General features: G+C 39.9%; 1 protein-coding gene across 1 annotated transcript in view; it reads left to right on the top strand.

Annotated features, from left to right (window-relative positions):
• Positions 1–21,800, top strand: part of HMCN1 (hemicentin 1) — a 468,291-nt gene that overhangs the window by 19,051 nt on the left and 427,440 nt on the right. Inside the window, exon 2 of the mRNA XM_089678830.1 lies at positions 20,058–20,128. Coding sequence (XP_089534956.1) covers positions 20,058–20,128 — 71 coding nt within the window. The remainder of the gene's footprint in view (positions 1–20,057; positions 20,129–21,800) is intronic.

Raw genomic sequence — 21,800 nt, forward strand, 5'->3', positions numbered from 1 at the left:
GACACACCAAACATGTGGAAGAAGGTGCTCTGATCAGATGAGACCAAAATTGAACTTTTTGGCCTTTTTTGATAAAACACTGAGATTAATTTTTGATAAAACACTTGAGACTGGGGCGGAGGTTCACCTTCCATCAGGGCAACGACCCTAAACATACAGCTAGAGCTACAATGGAATACTTTAGATCAAAACATATTCATGTGTTAGAATGGCTCAGTCAAAATCCAGACCTAAATCCAATTGAGAATCTGTAGCAAGACCTGAAAATTGCTGTTCACAGATGCTCTCCATCCAATCTGACAGAGCTTGAATTATTTTGCAAAGAAGAATGGGCAAAAATGTCACTCTCTAGATGTGCAAAGCTGGTAGAGACACCCAAAAACACTTGCAGCTGTAACTGCAGTGAAAGGTGGTTCTACAAAGTATTGACTCAGGGGGGCTGAATACAAATGCATACCACACTTTTCATATATTTATTTGTAAAAAAATATTGAAAACCATTTATCATTTTCTTTCCACTTCACAATTATGTGCCACTGGTTGGTCTATCACATAAAATCCCAATAAGATACATTTACGTTTTTGGTTGTAACATAACAAAATATGGGGGTATGAATACTTTTTCAAGGCATTGTATATCAGCAGGCTCAGTACACCTAAAGTTAATTCCAGATTTCAATTTTTAGTACATAACAGGTTTAATTATGCAACCATTGCTTTTGCTCACGGGGACTTTAAGATCATGGCACCCATTTTCCCAGTATGACTTGTCATAGCCGTTATTAGCAAGTAAGAAAACCTTCAATAGGGGAGTAAGGGACAGAATCTTCTGAATCTCTTTGAAATCCCTCAGTTAGGAATCCAATTAATTTTGTTTAACTTACCAGTGTCCACCAGAAAGATCAAATTTGTAAATGCTCCAGGTTTGTTTGGAGAGTGTGGTTTCTCAGGGCTATTTATTCTCACTTTGATACTATAGAAAGGGCCTAGGCTGGTATATTAACATCATAAACTATGTCTTCATACTAGAAGAAACAGATTTTTAAAGATAAGAGAGATACGCTGTTACTTGTGGAGGTAGAACAGGTCTGTCTTGGACAAGGAAATAAGTCATAGAGACCATAGGAATCTTGAGATGGAAGTTCTAAATAACAGAGGCTCTATTTATAATAATAGTAATAGGACAGCACATTGGCCTTTCAGCTGGGCTGCTCATTATTGATCTAATTAGTTTGCATGAAAATAGGACAATAAAAACTCTACACATCTCAATAAAGTAGATTGCACCAAATCAAACTGAAAGGACCAGTGAAATCCCTTGGGGCCTCAACACCAATATTACAGCAAGCAGGCTAATAAAAAAACAAACAAACAACAAATAAAGTCACCCACCCAAACATGGGAGATGGGTGGAAGAATCCTTCCCTCTATGCCAGAAGCCACTGATTGACAAAAGTTTTCCAACAGTCTTGTTATCCAATGATCGACTTATTTCGATTGGGAATAAATCTGTTTGGATAAATTAAAAAAAATTTGAATATGTTTCTTAGCGAATACAATGTATGAGGATATTGAAAATGGTAGTGACATAAGTGCACACACGCACACTTAGGCAGAACTAGATGTTCAGTGTCTTTATTCAGCCTTACCAACTACAGTATATAACTATGACCGTTTGCCGGTCCCTGTTGAATCGGCTGAATTTTGATCGATCTTTGGGCAGCTTAAGTCTTGCACCCTTGTAATGGTAATTGACAGACTTAAACAAAGATATAGTGGTGTTGCCTGTCTATGTAATGTACCAGGACTCAGGAGTGTGTATACAACAATATATTATTGAGGTATGAGCAATAAGTGACCATAATTAATACATTTAGATCCATCACTTTAAGTTAGAGCACCGAAATACTTACATCTTATCTCCCTCCGGGTATAACTGCTATTTCCTTATTTCCTGCTGGAGGAGGCTCTGATTAGCACTGTGAAAAGCAGAAGCACAAGTCAGTTTGCTGACTGGCATGTATTTGAAAGAGATGTATAACCAAAGCTACTGTATTTTGACTATACTTCTCCTGTAGGTCACAGCACTCCTGTGACCCATTTCTCAGCCGACAGCTGGCTAACGTCAGGTCCAGGCTCTGGTCGGGATCCACCCAGAATCCTGGACCAGCTCCTGGCTCAGGCTGCCCCCTGCACAGTCCAGAGCTCCGTTGAACGCTGGAAATGCAGAGCAGAGAGCCGGAGACTGACAGTCATGACTCTTTGCTCAGAGCAGAGGGAAGAACTGAGCTTACAAAGTGAACAATGTATTTGCTTTTAGTAAATCAAACCCAGTTGCTCCAGAGCTTAGTAAATGTGGTAAAGCCTTGCTTTATTGCTGTTTTTTTTCCTAGATTGTGATTGGGAATTCATTGTAAAGTGAAGCTTTGCCTCATTTACTAAACTCTGGAGCAAATTGCACAGTCTTTTTGCCTTTAGTAAATGAACTCCTAAGTGTCTTTTTTCAGCACAGTTTGAATAGCACAGTTTGCTTGATCAGTGCTTTATTTCCCTCTGTGCATTCTATATACAGTCTTAAATTGGAGTGCCAACTGATTGGGGATATTTTAGCTAAACAACTTTGAAATTGTTTCAACACATTAGTTTAGCTGTGAAACACAGTATTATATGAACAGTGCCTTATATACAGTATAAGAACAATTGTGAAAAAGTTACTTTATTTCAGGTTTTCTGGGCTGGGGTTTTTATTGGGCGTTTTGATTCACATTTATGTATTTGATGATATGCCTACTTTCTATTAATATTTTTCCAAAATTTTCTGAGGCCTCAGTAAGTTTGTCTATGTCTTGACTTTTTGTACAACTTTGTCTTTATGCTTTTCAGGTAGTTTTTTTTTTCAGATTTCCAGTTAAAAGTCCAATTTTATTGTATTTTGTACTGTGATCCCCCTCTTTTCTATACCCCTGTAGTGTAATTCTGAGAGGGCACACAGTTTCCCTCATATTTCAGTGGGTATTTACCATTTATCTTAAGTATTTAGCAATCTAATTGGATTTTTTTGTAACAAGGAAAGAAAATTGGAGGAGGGGACCTCTCAGAAGTAAACTTTAATCAGAGACATCTGACAGTAAATAATGAAATTAGCTTATAATCCGAAATCCTCCTGCGCTATACAAATGGACCTACTAAACCTCTTCTCTAGCTGCCAGCACCCAAAACTGATACCAAACACAGTGTGAATAACTTATGAAAGAATAGTGCAGCGCTCAAAAATGATACAAATGACAAAAAAAACATTCAACAGTGATAAATATTAGTGCCAACCCTTAATCAAAAACAGGAAATTAAGTGCCAAACATTGATCATAAACATATTGTGCATACATTGATAAGTATTATTTCAAAAAAATGTCCAATAAGGAAAAAACTATAGTGGTGCTCACACAGTGCCACACAAATAAAACCACATAAGTGTTTAAATTAAGAACAATGTCCTTTCAGTGAAAAAAATATATATATTCATGCGGTGTGCAGCTGTGATGATGAATAAAGCCGTGACTGTGTCAAAACTCCTTCCATAAATGGCTAAATTGCCCCCTCACCTCCTCCTACTGACCCCGAAGGGCCAACAGGCTTGCAGGATCACCTGGATCCTTATATTTGTAATGGCCAGCAGCTTCCTTCCTTCCCTGGATCTCGTCAGTAGAATTACAAAGAGCCCCTAGTCAGTCAGGGCAGTCCTGGGGAGTAGTAGCTCACCAAACCAGTGAGCCAAAAAGAAACTCTCTAAGTGTAGTATTAAATCCACTTGATTTTTATTTCCAAAGAGTAAAAAAGGATAACACTCACATTGCAGACAATCTTCCCTCCTCACTGATGTGTGGGTGTACTGCATGCGAATGGGACCTCTTGGGTGTAGCAAGATGGCGTCTCCCGCCGGAAATGCGTCACCACGCACCGGAACTACGGACTCGCGTACCTACGCGTTACGTCACCGTCTACTCGTGACTTCATCTGACCCAGATGAAGTCACGAGTAGACGGTGACGTAACGCGTAGGTACGCGAGTCCGTAGTTCCGGTGCGTGGTGACGCATTTCCGGCGGGAGACGCCATCTTTCTACACCCAAGAGGTCCCATTCGCATGCAGTACACCCACACATCAGTGAGGAGGGAAGATTGTCTGCAATGTGAGTGTTATCCTTTTTTACTCTTTGGAAATAAAAATCAAGTGGATTTAATACTACATTTAGAGAGTTTCTTTTTGGCTCACTGGTTTGGTGAGCTACTACTCCCCAGGACTGCCCTGACTGACTAGGGGCTCTTTGGAATTCTACTGACGAGATCCAGGGAAGGAAGGAAGCTGCTGGCCATTACAAATATAAGGATCCAGGTGATCCTGCAAGCCTGTTGGCCCTTCGGGGTCAGTAGGAGGAGGTGAGGGGGCAATTTAGCCATTTATGGAAGGAGTTTTGACACAGTCACGGCTTTATTCATCATCACAGCTGCACACCGCATGAATATATATATTTTTTTCACTGAAAGGACATTGTTCTTAATTTAAACACTTATGTGGTGTTATTTGTGTGGCACTGTGTGAGCACCACTATAGTTTTTTCCTTATTGGACATTTTTTTGAAATAATACTTATCAATGTATGCACAATATGTTTATGATCAATGTTTGGCACTTAATTTCCTGTTTTTGATTAAGGGTTGGCACTAATATTTATCACTGTTGAATGTTTTTTTTGTCATTTGTATCATTTTTGAGCGCTGCACTATTCTTTCATAAATGAAATTAGCTTGTTTCCATAGGCTTTTAGATACGTTTCACAACAATCTAAGCCCTGGCAGACCACGGACTTGTCCTGGAGTAGCCATATTACAACACAGCAGAACTAGTTCAGCTTCACAGTCAGGAACTAGTATGTGCCCTGGCAAAGGGACAGTTATGGCTGCTGTGGGAGGAATGAAACTGCTTCTCCCACAGGTAAGCGCCATCATAGTGGTGCCCTTTGAACATATATTCTATGCTAATGCATCATATTGTCTTATTGAAATGTATTTATCGAATGGTAATCATTGTGTCCCATAGTTGCTTGCATTGCATACACTGTTGACTCAGATGGTCAGATAGTATATTTCACAGATGTAGAACAGTAATAGCTGCTATATTAGGTAAAGAAGGAGACATACCGCTGACAGTATTGCAGTAATATTGGTTGAAACAGTGGAAGTTAACACAGTGGTTCTCCATCTCTTATTAATACAGCTTTTAACATTTAGAGGGATCATATTGTATTATTCCAGAAACTCAAGATAGTTCCAGTGCTAAATGAAAGGGAGCCTATGCCCAGTGCAGCTAACAGATTACTACAAAACTGTATGAAAAACGATTATTCAGGTTCTAGAATTTAAATTGAACTCTGGCAAAAATCCTTACATCACAAGTAATAAACGTCAGATTCCTCAACAATAACGAAACATCATACTTACTAAACAAGGAATCTATGAGATGTCTACAATGGAAATGGGATGTTATATGAAGTATATGAAATGATTATACAAGCATATTAACTTTCCAAATGCCACATCCAGGTAAGATAATACCAAACAAATTTGGTGGATTTTTAAGGCACAGCATAAGACCAAACCATTTATATAAAAAATTTAACATTTTATTTAACAAATCAGTAAAAACAATTCATAACAATTCAGCAAATAAAGAGTAGTGCCCTGGTTTTACCCTTTAGCACAATTAATTCTGGATCACCATATGAGATATTGATAATATTCGTATTGTCACAATATTGCTGTTGAGTTGAAAACGGTCAATGTGTTTTGCTTATGCATATACAGTAGCTTCTTCAGGACCCTGTTTGTAGAGGGGAACAGCACTAATATTACCAAACAGAAAAATGAACAAAGGGTTACTAAGATATAGCAGTGATCATATAGTATGCAAGGATACACCAGTCTTGGGGCGGGCACAGGGGACCCAGATGTAAAGCACCTACAGGGGAACAGACTCATGGGCTAGCAAATAAAGCTGGTCCTATAAAGAATAAATTAACAGAAAGATTCTCCATATCTAATCTCCATAACAATATACCAAGAGAATAAAGCAAGAAGAGGGGCTATTAAAGATATACTATACCGACCCTAATCATAAAGTATCCAAACAATTACTTACAATAATTATAAAAATATCCCGGGCATATAGGACGAAGTAAGTAACATTACTGTAGATCTTAAAGGAGGGACCCAAGAAAACATATATCCATTCAGAAGGGGACCATGTGCCTAAAAATCAACATACACTATATTGCCAAAAGTACTGGGACACCTCTCAAAATCATTGGATTCAGGTGCTCCAATCACCTCCATTACCACAGGTGTATAAAATCAAGCACCTAGGCATGCAGACTGCTTCTACAAACATTTATGAAAGAATGGGTCGCTCTCAGGAGCTCAGTGAATTCAAGCATGGTACTGTGATAGGTTGCCTCCTGTGCAATAAGTCCTAAGTCCATCCTTGAAATTTCCTTGCTACTAAATATTCCACGGTCAATTGTTAGTGGTATTGTAAAAAAGTGGAAGCAACTGGGAACAACAGCAACTCAGCCATGAAGTGATAGGCCACACAAAATTAAAGAGCGAGGTCAGCGCATGCTGAAGTGCACATTGTGCAGAAGTAACCAACTGTCTGCAGAGTCAATAGCTAAAGACCTCCAAACTTCATGTGGCCTTCAGATTAGCACAACAACAGTGCGTAGAGAGCTTCATGGAACGGGTTTCCATGGCTGAGCAGCTGCATCCAAGCCTTAAATCGCCAAGTGCAATGCAAAGCGTGAGGTTACAGTGGAGTAAAGCACGTCACCACTGGACTCTAGAGCAGTGGAGATTTGTTCTCTGGAGTGATGAATCACAATTCTCTGTCTGGTAATCCAATGGATGTGTCTGGGTTTGGGTGTTGCCAGGAGAGTGGTACTTGCCTGACTGCATTGTGCCAAGTGAAAATTTTGGTGGAGGTGGGATTATGGTGTGGGGTTGTTTTTCAGGGGTTTGGCTTGGCCCCTTAGTTACAGTGAAGGAAACTCTTAGGGCGTCAGCATACCAAGACATTTTGGACAAATTAATGCTCCCAACTTTGTGGAAACAGTTTGGGGATGGCCCCTTCCTGTTCCAACATGACTGCACACCAGTGCACAAAGCAAGGTCTTTAAAAACATGGATGAGCGAGTTTGGGGTGGAGGAACTTGACTGGCCTGTACAGAGTCCTGACCTCAACCTGATAAAACACCTTTGGGATCAATTAGAGCGGAGACTGCGAGCCAGGCCCTCTCGTTCGACATCATTGCCTGACTTCATTCCCATAGACACACTCCTAAACTTTGTGGAGTAAAGCTGTTATAACTGCAAAGGGTGGACCAACTCAATATTGAACCCTACAGATTAAGACTGGATTGCCATTAAAGTTCATGTGCATGTAAAGGCAGGTGTCCCAATACCTTTGGCAATATAGTGTATGCCAATCATAATCAGTCCCAAAAAATATTTCATACAATATTGTGCTTAAAAAGTAATGTACACACACACACGGACTGTTAATATGCTCATACATAATTCAAGATAAAGTCTTGCTTATTGTATTTCTGGTGACAATATGGATACCTCCATTGTTAGAAAGATGTTAACAAAAAATACTATCTTTAAATTTCAGACCAGGTCTAAGAAAGAGACAACACATATAGAAATCAACAATTTGAGGCTAAATATCTAGCGACAACACATTTGTTCTGTATTTTCTAGTATGATACTATCATATTCACCCATTATCAAGATTGTAGAGCCATGGCTTATATAATATCAGGCCTGCTTGTAGGCTAGAGTCCCTTGTTTTAACATGCCCACAGGACAATGGGTCATACTCATCATAAGTCTCATAGCCAGACATATAGCACCTCAAGTTTTAGCTTGGTAAAATGATGAGCCAGAATACCTATCATGCAAAAAAATAAACTTCCCATGAGGGTGATTGCGAGGCCCTCCCTTCCACTGACCAGACCTAATTGACTGTGTTACTTACACAAATCAGTCAAACTGATATCATCAAACAACCACAGGACAAAAGTGGCTGCACATAGACAACAAGTAACCATGTTTTAACAGAAGCAAAATCTGAAGATTTGTTAGACACTGACTAGCTGGAGAAATTAGGAGTAACTGAACAGAAGGAAAAAATCTGTCCCAGACTTTAGATGGCGGCACAAATTACCGTTTCCTATAAATAATGAATGCAAGGGCCTCAGGCTCATTACTGTACATAATGCATGCAAGGGCCTCATCCTATCTAGCTTTAATGATAGCAATCGCAAATAACCACATCTTTCCCCACATAGGTTGGCATTCATGGCTCTAACACCTGCTGAACATATTACAACCAAATGTACGTGTGCTGGCTTCTAGAACTCACTAATGAATATAGGTCAAAGTGAAATATAAAAGCCTAAAAGTGCATTGTGTTACTAGAAAATATAGATCTATTATTATTATCTTACAGGATTTTAATAGTTCCAACAGTTTGCACAACAATTTACAACATAAAGCGAAAGTTAAGTTACAGTGCAATTCAATTCGGGAGGGTTCAGGAGGCCCTGCTCATGAGAGCCTACAGTTTGAAAGGGAAGGCGATACAAAAGGCAATAACTGCGAGGAATGAGCTGATGAAGAACATAAAAGTACTATTTACTAGAAGCAAGATAGACCTCTGTTAGAATACAGTATTCATGTATTTTGTGCAACAACTACATCAGTATTCAGTAGAGATAATTAAACAGAGAAAATAACATCTGCACTAGTTCTTACTATAATGTGTAGCCACTAGCACAATACCCTGATACCAGATATTCAAAAAATTATTATTCGAAAAATTATTATGCAAAAAGTGCAGAGCATACAAAGAAATAATAAAACTAAAAAAATAACAATTGTGCAATATAGTTACCCAACACAAATGTGTCATGTGCATAAAATTATGAGGTTTGATTTAACAACAATGTTCCCTTTTTGATATGTGAGTTAATAACCAAATAATACTCTGTTAAAGTGATATTTACAACTCCTAATATACCTGTGCAATATGTGTTATATGCAATATATATGAATATAATTGCAAAGCCAGATATTACCCTGTGAAGGTAAATTAATAAATATGAATATCCAAATGCTCTGTGCAATATATATAATGAAATAAATAAAACAATGTTCCATATATTTAGATCAAAAAGTACTAAGTTCATCTGAAAAGAAAAGAAAACTTCCCAACTCCAAGTTTATGATGATGGTTACGCTCTTCTTAAATCAATAAAAGGTATCCCACTGGGTGAACACTGTTATGTGTAACAGAAAAGGAAGGGGCTTATCAGAAAGGTTTGGCCCTCAGATTATAGAGTGGTCAAACACAACTTTATACACATGGCCTCATTGTCTCCTGCTTCATCCAAGAGGTAACCAGACACAGCCACAAACAATGCTCCAATCCTCTGTTCAAAACAACAGCTTGTAAAGGTTTTTAGGTGACTCAGATCATAAATAGGTTATAATGGATTCCTATTCGATGTGTCACATGATGTGCCATGGTTTTAACATAGCCTGCGGCTGGTGGGGCAGACCGACCTTTCGTTCAGTTTGTATACGATGTGTCCTCTCCTTCCAGCATGGGATCCAACACCTTCCATCGGTCAGGGCCAGAAAAAAAATTATTATCCCCAATCATCACCAGGGGTCAGCAGGGAATTCATGGAACTGGAACTTTTCCCCCAGAACCATACTAGGCCACATGTCTTCAACTCTGGGGGGTATCTTGCCGATGGGACCCACCTTTAAAAGCACCTTGTTCCCATGTTGCCCATGTTGGTGAGGACAAGGGACTCTTCTCCACAACCCCGGCTCAGTGGTTGTGGGGGTGTGTGGGCAGGGGCTTATTGGAAACTGAAAGTTGCTAGATACCTCCTCCCCGCGTGAATGAGTAAGGGGTACACAAATACAAAGACAGCTGTCGGCCCGTACTAATGATCAGGAGCTGAGATTGATAGTGCTGAATTCATCTGGTCATTCCTAAGCCCAGTGTTATTGCTTGCCTTTTCCTGCTGCTGGGGAGTGTCCTTGGAATTAGAGCATTAGTATCCAATAATGCTGGGTTAGGATTATTTATGTTCCTCTTGGTAAACCACTAGGAGGTTTATAGACAGCGGTGCAGCTGGTAGAGGACATTAATGTTTAGGTGTAATCTTGTGAAACTCTCTTTACCCAGACTCCTGCCTGTAGGAGGGTGTATGCAAAATGTCTCGACCTCTTAGGCCAGCTGCCTAGGGGGGGGGGCAACCATGTGCTCAGGAGACGAGGCTAGAGTCTGGAGCCTAGGCTAAAAGGAACATAATTTAGGAACTTTTGTTGGGATAGCTGGGATCTCACCTAAAGTATAGTGCCTTATCTGAGAGATTATTGATACTTCACATGCTTTACAGTCAACTCACAGGGTTCCGGGTTGGCTTTAAGGTTCTTTTCCTGTGAAGGCTCGAAGTGTGCTTTTGGTCTAATCATATTCTGCTGTGTCCTGGGGGTTTTGTGTGAGCACCCTCTTGCCTTCAAAACTTTTTTCTTTTCTGCAAGCAAAAGAACAACGTGGAAGTCTCAATTGTTTAATGCTAGTACAACCAGTGACTCCTTCAGGGGAAGGGAGAAGGGGTGGAGGGAAGTGCTACACAAGTCAATGTTGCTTAATTTGTATCAGATTGAATGTATTCATAGAAATAATATAATTAGTATAAATGTATGACACTCTCACAGAATACACTGGAAAGTTGATTTGTTTCTTCCCTTCTTCACTGTTTTTCGATTTATAGACTTTATAGTCTATTGCAGAAAAATGTATGATCTTTAGAAGCTTAAGTGTTGTTTTTATAGTATATTTCCAATTCTCCAAGGCTGCCTATTCCAAACTAGGAAGGTGGCCTTGATCAATTTTCCTCCAAGCTTCCATATTGGTTCAGCAATGTAATAGGTGCCTTCACTGACTGACAGGGAGAACCTTCACACTTGAAAATTTCTGGATCAGGGGCACAGGTTTCATGTACATTAGTACACTAGGTCTAGATATGGACAAAGTATGGGATAATATGTCAATCATTGCTGTAATTTCTGGTGATACTAGTGACATTTTCTGTGTGCTAATGAGCTATTTGTACTGCTGGTTTACAGCCTGTAGAGCCCAGAAATGAAAGTGTTGTTTTTATTTGAAATAATGAACTTTCTAGTACATTGAGAAACAATTTAGGAATGTATGCTTCATTTATAAGAACACAATAGGGGTTTATATATCTATTTATCAAGGCTTATGAATCACACATGTGTGGGAACTGGCCTGGTATGTATTCAAGTTGGGATTGTTTATACATAGTATACAGCTGTACTCTTAGAATTTGCACCATTTGGTTAATACACTCTCAAGGATCATGTGTCAGTATTGTGACATTTAGCTCCAAATGGAGACTTTTGCAGGAACTCAGTTCACCCAGAAAAGTACATTTTGGTTCTCCTACCCACTTTTATTAATTAAAGAAAGTGCCTTTACACAAGGTTTACCCTCACATTCAGCCTTCTGGCTATAGAGTTGTCCAGCTTGGGTTATACTGGCTCTCACTTATTTAAACACATTATCCATCTGTCTGCAAGACAGTGACCCACTCCTTTCCCAGACGATGTCAGTCTCCTCAAAATGTCTGCCTATAGGGCCCAGCCATGCAATCTTTGGGACAGATTTACAAAAAATGGCCTATTCAGAATCTGGTGCATCTGTGCACGGTAGCTAATCAGATTCTAACGTCAGCTTGTTCAATTAAGCTTTGGCAATAAAACCTGGAAACTGACTGGAAGTTGCACCAGATTTTGCACTTCACTCCAGTTTTAGCAAATAACCCCACTGTGTATTTGCACTCACGCTGCTTCCACAGCAATTCTTTGCTCATGGGAGGTAGTTATGACCGACTGTGGAAAGCTTTCTTTTTCAGAAAATACCCTCATATCTCCAATCAGTCTCACTCCTATTCAGTGTCCCTTTCAATGCTGAAACAGACTCTCTCCCTCTCCCTCGCTGCATCTTTACACAGTGACAGACCATTCATCTGTGACAGTATATACAGTATATAAGTTATCCCAATGTTCTTTCTTTGCATTACAGATTATAGTTTAAATACTTGTACAGCTTGCTTACAGTTTCCGATTGTAGTATCTGACTGACTGAGGTGAAGAGGAAGGCAGATGTAGCACTACCCCCTTAGGGGTTCCTGATGAATTGGGTTCCCCTATGGTCCTACACAGCCAGTCATTCAGCATTTTCCACACAAGCTTGCATTCGGAGACAGAAACTAATCCTTGAGCTTTGGTTTTGTTATTTATTGAGGGCATTAGAACTTGGATAGGGTAAGGGGGGTATAGGATGCCCAAGGGAACCGATATCTGAGGACAACTTCCTGAACTATTCAAAAGCTTCTTTTCTCTGATGTTGTCTATGTTGGAGTGCTAGCCATCATCTCCTAGTTGTACCACCCCAGACCCTAGATGAACTCCTCTTCACTCAGCAATCTGGAGACTTTCTTCCTGAGCAGGGGATCTGGTTCCTGTTCTTTCAAATGAGGTGAACAGTCACTAGTAGGGGCTAATCTGGTTTCCTATCAGAGTGCTACTTCCCCTATCTGCCCAGGGGGTACAGGTGTACTCGCTTGGATACTCTCCTGTACCGCTTGCGGGTTGGCTGCTTCTACCAAGTCTACAGCTGCACTGCTCCTTCCCTGCCATACAGGTGGTCCTATCTCAGGGGACCAGTGAGTCACGAGTTTTCCGCCTTTCCATCTCCAGGCTCGCAGGCAGGCCCCAATCTACTAGGTCTACTGGCATTCTTACACCTCCAGCCTCACATCTTCCTACTCCTACTACTTCTACTCCTTCCACCCGACTCCTCACACTCCTGCTACTGAGCAGGCTCTTACACTTTTAAGGGAGTCCCAGCCTCTTGCCAAGCCTTCTGTTGGGGATTACTGAGGTCCCTCAAGAGTACAACTAGCCACTCCTCAGATCTATCCACTGCCTCCAAGGCCCTCCTCCGAAACCCTCCGTGCAGGGGGAAATTCCAGAGGGGCTGGCTTGCAGAGTCTTGCAGTTCTGACCACAATTTGACCTATTTGGTTATTACACCTGAGTTGCTAACAGCTCTTGTCTAACCATTAGGATCTAGTTCCCCCTAGCTAAACTAGGAGGGTGCTACGCAGATGAAATCACAATCTCCACCTCAGTCAATCAGAGAATGCCTTGTATTCATTAATAAAAATACATAGCTGTTCCTGAATGGCTGAAATATCATAGAACCAACTCTCTTTCTTTCTGGGTGCAGAAGAGAAGTGTGTAGGACTTGGCCAGGAAGAAAGCACAACTTACTGTATGCAGCACAAGTTGCTGCAGTGTATTGCAGTCTACACAGTGGCCAACAAACCCTTCTCTAACAGTAAGCGTTCATTTGAATTAAGCTGAACCAATAAAACATTTTCAAATGTCAGAAGACATGGGGTTGATTTACTAAAGGCAAATAGGATGTTCACTTTGCAAGTTAGTTAGCATCAGAGCTTAGTGAAGGTAATGAACATTCACCTTTCAAAGAATACCCAAACATGAGCAAGGATGATAAAATTGGCATTTTTGCCTGCACATCATTGGATGATGGAAGCCAGCAGAGCTTCACCTCATTCGCTGAGCTCTGGGGTAAAGTCCCTTGCAAATTGCTATAATGGTGTGAACCTCCTGCGCTCAGGATAACTCCCAACACAAATAAAGATAATCCAGAGAAGCTGCTCACATTAAATCATATACCAATGATCTTCAGAATTAAATTATGGAAACAATGTAGCACTACTCGCTTGTATTCAAATAAACACGTGGACAGATAAAACACCTAGTAGATAAATATCAAATAAATGAACAAAATTGGTGTCCACTAAAGTGAAATCATGCACATCACTTAATAATACACACATTTGAATGGATCTAAATTCCTATGGTGAAAAATCAATCCTTCCAACTAAAAAACAATACATGCTTTTACAAGTGAATATATACATATATACATATACATAAAAAGTGTGCATTAACATATATATGTACCTAAACATACCCAATATAGTGAATAAGTCAAAAAATGTGCATATATGTGAACTCAATAAGTGCAACTGCACACAAACAAAATATATTTCCGTGCATATAAAGTCCAAATAAGAATGATCACACTCAGGTGAACAAAAACACTCGTGCTGGTATTTATGTGCAAAAGTGGGTTGATAGTTGAGCAGAAGATCATCCGAACACCGGCTGAATCAGCCTCTCACCTTAAAGATTCGACCCTTGCGAGTCAAAACGTTTAATAGGATCCCTCTCACAGATCCTCCAGGTAAGTATCACTCCAAACGACTGCTCCCACTGTATATAAATCTCCCTCCAGGGATCAGCACTTCAATAATGGCTCCTTCTCCAAGCAAGATCAAATGCTGCGCTAACAACTCATATGGAACATAGAACACAAGCTTCCATTGTGTAGTATGTTTATTGCCAAGTATAGTAACAAATAAAATGCGCACTTACATCAGAACAGTAAAATTCAGGGCTCCAACCACACACCTTTGGATGTCATATGTATGGGTTTACAAAGGTGTACCAAGATGGCCACCACACCGGAAGTGCGTCACTACGTTGGGCCAACGCGTTGCGTCTCAATACCATGTGACTTCCTCAGGGCAATTGCAAATTGCTACTTTTCTTGCAAATGGAATGGTCTATTTGCCATTCCATGGAGTTCTAGTTTGAGGAGAAATAGTATTACAAAATAAATGTCAGGAGGATAAGTACAATGGTGAAAGGTTCAGGTAAAATCAGTCATTCTTTGTGCCACCTGGATGTACACTATATGAGTTCAAGGGCAGTGAAGCTGATTCCTTAGCTTTACAATTAGATAAGTCACTGATCTGAGACTAGTATCTGTCATGGGTGTTTCAATCAAATGTAATGCATGCTAGTATTGCCTCAGTGTCTTTACTTCCATCATTTGCATTGTAGAGGAGAGTACTGAGGACAGGGGAGTGATATGCTTCTGCTGAAAACAGTCAAATTGCTGGGAGGAGGGAGAAGGGACTTGCCTTGCCTCGGGGCTGTGTGAAATAAATAAAGGGTGGTTTTTGGATTTCCCCCCTACTTGTATTAAGAATATGTACTATCTTGTCGTTCCCTATAATTAACTAGTGAATCTAACCTCTGACAATATTGATAGTAGTAATACTTTACAATATTAGCTAAAATAATAAACACAATGCTCAAAGAAGCAAAGGTCTTATTTATTTACAAGGAAAATAAAACACTAACATAGAAATCTAACTGGATATTATAGACTATACATAGACACAAAAGAGCAGAGATGATATGTTATGTAAGTTCGTTCTCGAAGTTGAGTATCTTTGGCTGGGCACTGGATGGAAAGAGGAAGAGGCAATGGTAACACCCATTCAATGCCCTCTGCCAGGCCTATATGGTCCATGAGCTACCATCCGTAAATTATAAGAGGCTGTCTTTACTAATCAGCAGGAAGTAATGTGTTACCCTGAATTCTCTAGAAAGTATGTTGTTGTCTTCACCAGGGGGCACTGCTACATTGCATGAAACTTCTCGAGCAAGGTCAGCATCACAGCCCACATCTGGCCCCCTTTAATGCCGTTACAAGTCAGGAAATCAGTCATTTTGATTTTTCACATCACCAGGAGGTTTGGGCTGATGTTTCCTCTACCCCCACACATCACTTTGGGAGGCCTATGCGAGAACATCTTTCCTGAGATGAATTGTAGTTTGTGACACCTTGTTACAAACACCCTGCTGTGTCAGCTGATTCGCTTGGTGTTCCAAGATGCAGACCAGATGGTCCTTTAATAACCATATAGCAAAAATCCATAAATGTCTGAAAAACAATGTTGCCTTCAAGCAGCAGCTGGGAGCTACCTAAATGGGGCACCCACAAACAGGAAAGGGGTGAGGGCTGCAGCTTGGGGAACAGCTGAGCCAGTTTAAGAAGAAAAGAGATAATTTTAACCACCCTCAATTGTCATTTGATGGCCGAGCAGGAGCTTCCTAGATTCGTTAGACGATATATGATGTCCTCCCAGTCACACATGCACCATAGCGGCCGCACTGTGGGGTGATCTGTCACCACAATGACAGATTGGTATACCTGGCTGGTCTTGGTACTATGCAACCGCTGTGACTAATCCTGGCAGTCACACGACATTTGCACACAATGAATGGTTATTGTTCATAGCCATTTTTTGTGAACTTTTGTGATGAGCTCTGTGATTGGTCACAGTTATCACATGGTACAGACAGGGCCAATCACAGCCCATATGTGCCATGTGATTAGCTGTGGCCAATTACAGCTAACCACAATACTGCTCAATGAATGGTTGTGCATGAATAGATGTCATTCATAAAAATGATTGTTTATAGCAGTAATCATCATTGTTATAAGCAATCATAGTGTAAAAAAATACCTACTGATATACTTTCGCCAGCCATTGTCCCTGATCACTGACACACCAGTGACCCAGATTAAGAAAACAACTGTTGCAAAAGTGACTGCAGAGCTCAATCTCGGTCCACAAGGGACTAAGATTGTGCCCTGCAGTCACTTTTGCAGCATTTGTTTTCTTATTCTGGGTCACAATTCTGTACAATGTCCTTTTGTCTCTTTTGTTCAGTTGACCATGTCAGACGATGGTTTCCTGAAAACTGTATATGCTGTCATAACCTTTGATACTGTAGCTCGCACAACGGCAAATAAATTGGCAACTTCAGTCACAGAGGCACCAGCTAAGAGGGTACCAACAATATGACCTCTTTGAAGCTCAGTAAGCTCTTCATATTACTAGCAGCCCACTCAGTGAATGACGAAAGTGAGGCTTCCCACCTGTTAGCTAGGTGTCTCATCACACAGCAAAAGAATGTTACATCACTTCTTTCACTGCGAAACATGTCATCACTTTCACACCTGCAAATCATGTAGGGTTTCCTGTTTTTTGTCCAACCCTTGTACAGTATAATTTGACTCTTGTGTCATAAATATATACACTATAATTCAGGCCCTTCAACCTGTTGAAAAAAAATAAAATATAATGGATTTATTTCCAGGTTGCTAGTCATGCTTACCTACTTTAAGTCCAGCGATCTAGAGAGTTGTTCCTGGTTTTGTGTGGCAAATAAATCCAGTGTGCGTACAATAATCAAAAACACTTCATAAACCGCCACCTCCTATATAATTCACCTTACCAGACGATAAGAATCAACCAGCATTGAGTAGATATATGTTCTTCTCATCCCAGAATATAGATGATCTCCAATGGAATCATAACATATATCAGAACAAAGTAATATAGTGTATTAGGCAATAGTAGAAATTCGACCAGTTATTTAGCTAAAATTGTGCTTACAAACAAAATTCTTGTATCTCAGCATGTATTCATTCAAAAAAAAGGAACATCGGACGCAAACCGGAAGTTGCGCAGCGGCCATTTTGGAGAAGGTTTTACACACCTTGCTTTTCTTATGAATGAATACGTGCTGAGATACAAGAATTTTGTTTGTAAGAGCACTTTTAACTAAATAAGTGGTCGAATTTCTACTATTGCCTACTACACTATATTACTTTGTTCTGATATAGGTTATGATGCCATTGGAGCTCATGTATATTCTGGAATGAGAAGAACATATATCTACTCAATGCTGGTTGATTCTTACTGTCTGCTAAGGTGCATTATATAGGAAGTGGCGGTTTTTGTGTTCACATATACTGGTAATTTGTGGAGACATGAGGGGAGCACAAGAGTGTATATATTGTTTTAAGGATATTACACTATATTCAAATTTTTTTGGAGGTGCATCTCCTACGCTGAGGTGGACAGATTGAGAAGTGAAATCATGGAGTCATTTAGAACTGGAATTGATTAAAGTTTTTTTAGGGCAAGAGTAAGGATAACAGTTATTTTAGAAGTGATCACAAAGTCACAAGGTGGAATTTTGCATTATTTATCACGAGTTTGGAAGTGCGCTTTGTGAAACATATCACATATTGGGAATAATGCACTATGTGCGAATATAATTTTTCTTTTGAGGTTTATTTGAATAAGAAGAATTTTTACACTTTGGAGGAAGAATATTACAGAAGAAAATTATTATATCCACGGTTTCTAGGACATTTGCACATTTATACACTAAAAGACTTGGACTATATATTTTGGAAAGACCTGGCAACCTACCCTGTAAAAATAAATGCTAAGAGAATTCATGGAAAAAGTCACTTACGAGTGACAGTCCATGCAATCGCCAAGGGTCGGATACGACTGAATCGATAGATAGATAGATATATTTTGGACTTTTGGTGAAGAAAGTGCATTACTTTGGCGTTTGGGGTTTTTGTAGACATTATTGGCACACTGATATATTCACTTATATTTACAAAAATACACACCTATTTTATATTATATTCATTGTATGGCATAATCACTTAGTTTTAGGTAGCGCAGGGATTTCACTATATATTTAGTTAACTACTGTTTCTCTGTCCTGATTTTCCTGAAGCAACTGACACTGGCATTAGCAGGCAGTCAGGGATTTCAGGCCAGAACTTGGAGTTTTGGTAGTCTTTTGGGCAAGTTTTTAGCTATGATGATATAATACTTGTCAGTCTGCTGTAATTGTGTTTTCAGCTGACTAGTAGGTAAGTTTTCTGGGGTACTTTTTGAATTGTACTGAACTGTGGCCCACTGAATGTGAAGCTGAACCAGAAAAAAGTAATGCATTTTCTTCACTAGGCAATGTAACAGGGGTGTATGAATCTCAAGGATGGCCGAACTGAACCTCCCCAACAGAGAGACTAACAGCAATAACAAAAATATTCTAACACTGATAAAGGTTCTCCTGAAGCAACTGACACTGGCATTAGCAGGCAGTCAGGGATTTCAGGCCAGAACTTGGAGTTTTGGTAGTCTTTTGGGCAAGTTTTAGCTATGATGATATAATACTTGTCACTCTGCTGTAATTGTGTTTTCAGCTGACTAGTAGGTAAGTTTTCTGGGGTACTTTTTGAATTGTACTGAACTGTGGCCCACTGAATGTGAAGCTGAACCAGAAAAAAGTAATGCATTTTCTTCACTAGGCAATGTAACAGGGGTGTATGAATCTTAAGGATGGCCGAACTGAACCTCCCCAACAGAGAGACTAACAGCAATAACAAAAATATTCTAACACTGATAAAGGTTCTAACCCTTCCCTACTCTAGCCTAATGAGTGTTTATTCCTTTCTGTGACACTATTACGAACATTTCCTCTCACTTTCTTCATTGGGAAATCTCCCCAATAAGCTGACAGACAGCTTTAAATCAGATAGAGATTCAAACCCTTCTTCACTATGCAAAATGAAACTAGAACGTAACGGTATCTGAGCACCACAAACTGAAACCATCATTTAATTCATTTTTATTATTACTGTACAACATCAGAGTACTGATGAAGTCATCACACAGCGTGCTTCCCTCCTATCCAGGGGCGGACTGACCATTTGGAAACTCGGGCACTGCCCGAGGGCCCGGGGTCAGTAGGGGGCTCCATGAGATGCCCCTGGTACCTTTTTCATAGGCTTTTTGGAGTTTGGGCAAGGACACAGGGGCCCCATGATCCCCTATTGCCCGGGAGCCCCATGAGTTGTCAGTCCGCCCCTGTCCTGTAGTATATGTCACATTCAGGTCTATGAGACTTTAGTGTCATAGGTGGATATATTGTAGTCAGAATCCCCAGTAGTGTGAGTGGCTGAAATAGGGAATCACATTTTTTAATGCCTTTGTAAAAAAAAATAATTTTATACACACATATATATATATATATATAAATTAAATCACATTGCATAATTATATTTCGTTCCAGAAATTGGCCCTGTCACAATTACAACAGATCCAGAGACATTTCAGAATGAACTTAAAGAACTCTACGTACAGGTCAGTACAGCATTATATTTCTTAAATGTCTAGTCTAATGAGATTGCATTGTAAATGAGTTTGGTGATTTCCAATAATTGCATGAGTGCATTGCATCATAGAATGATTGCTTATGGCTGCTGGCAGTGAAGGAATTGAAAAAGGTAGGTATATTATGAAGATTTCTCCATAATTTTCACTTCTTGTCTGCCCTTGCAGTGCAGATACAAACGGAGCAACATTTACACTTTCAAAGCCTGATACTATATTATTAGGCTGTACAGTACCTCCATGATTATTGGAAAACGGCACTATGGGCAACCGTCAGGTGGTATCACGGAGCCCCAGTAATTGTAGGATGTGCCACGTCCTAATTATAGACCATTGACAGTAACAAACACCATGGACTTTATAGGCATAAAAAGACAAAAATATGTAAAATACAAATCCACTTTATTAATACATAGTTAAAAACACTGAACTCAGTGAAAATGATTTTAAATAAAAAGTACCCTTGGTAGGACATTTTGAGGTTGACTTACCAGAACTGGAGAGCGTAAAATCTGGTGCAGCTGTGCATGGTACTCAATCAATTTCTAACTTCAGCTTGTTCAATTAACCACTTTCTTACCACACTATAGCTGAAAGATGACTACAGCACGGCTCTGTTGTTCTGGGAGGGTGTCCATGGACGTTCTCTTAGAATCATGCCCCCCACACGCCCCCTGTGGCACGATCTGTGATCACTGTGTCATTTGGACACAGCTGATCACATACTGCAGTAAAGAGCCAATCACAATGGCTTTTTCCATGTCATCAGCTGTGACCAATCACATCTGATCACAATGTAAACACACTTGGCGGTTATCGCAGTACTTTACTCACATGCTGTCACAGCATGAGGAGAGCAGAATCGGTAACCGGCAAGTGTGACAGGGGCATGTACAGAGATAATCAGGGCACTGATTACCAGTGTCCTGATTATCAGTGCAGTTCCATCAGTTCTGCCTATCAGTGCCCACCAGTGCTGCCCATCAGTGCCGCCTATCAGTGCCCACCAGTGCCGCATATCAGTGCCACCGCATCAGTGCCCATCAGGGCAGCCTGTCTGTGCAGCCTATCAGCGCACATCAGCGAAAGGATAAAAATTACTTATTTGCAAAATTTTAAGACAGAAAGAAAGAAGAAAACATTTTTTTAATTGTTTAGCAAAAAATAAAAACCCCAGTGGTGAATAAATAACAACAAAAGAAAGCTCTAGCTGTCTCAAAAAATGCTAAAAATTCATATGGGTACAGTGTTGCATGACCGCACAATTGTCATTAAAAGTACGACAGCACTGAAAGCTGAAAATTGACTTGGTCAGGAAGGAGGTGACAGTGCCCGGTAGGCAAGTGGTTAAGCTTTGACGGAAAAAAAAACTAGAAGCTGATTGGTTTCTATGCAGATTTGCACTCTCCAGTTTTAGTAAATCAACCCCAGTAATTACTAATTGAAGTTGTTCAGCCATTTGGTTTTCAATACCCTAATATTTCTCCTTCAATTAACAGCTCAACATGTATTGCAGGGAACAGCTTCTTCAGGAGATTCTTTGGGTGCCGAGCCACCTAAAACCACTACATATAGATACAAAAATTATTATGTTAAAATATAACATACATAATATCAAATATACAAACATGTCACAAAATAT

The sequence above is a fragment of the Staurois parvus genome, unplaced genomic scaffold (genome assembly GCF_062004578.1).
Source record: "Staurois parvus isolate SC_StPar_1 unplaced genomic scaffold, SC_StPar_1.0 ptg000210l, whole genome shotgun sequence".
NCBI lineage: Eukaryota > Metazoa > Chordata > Amphibia > Anura > Ranidae > Staurois > Staurois parvus.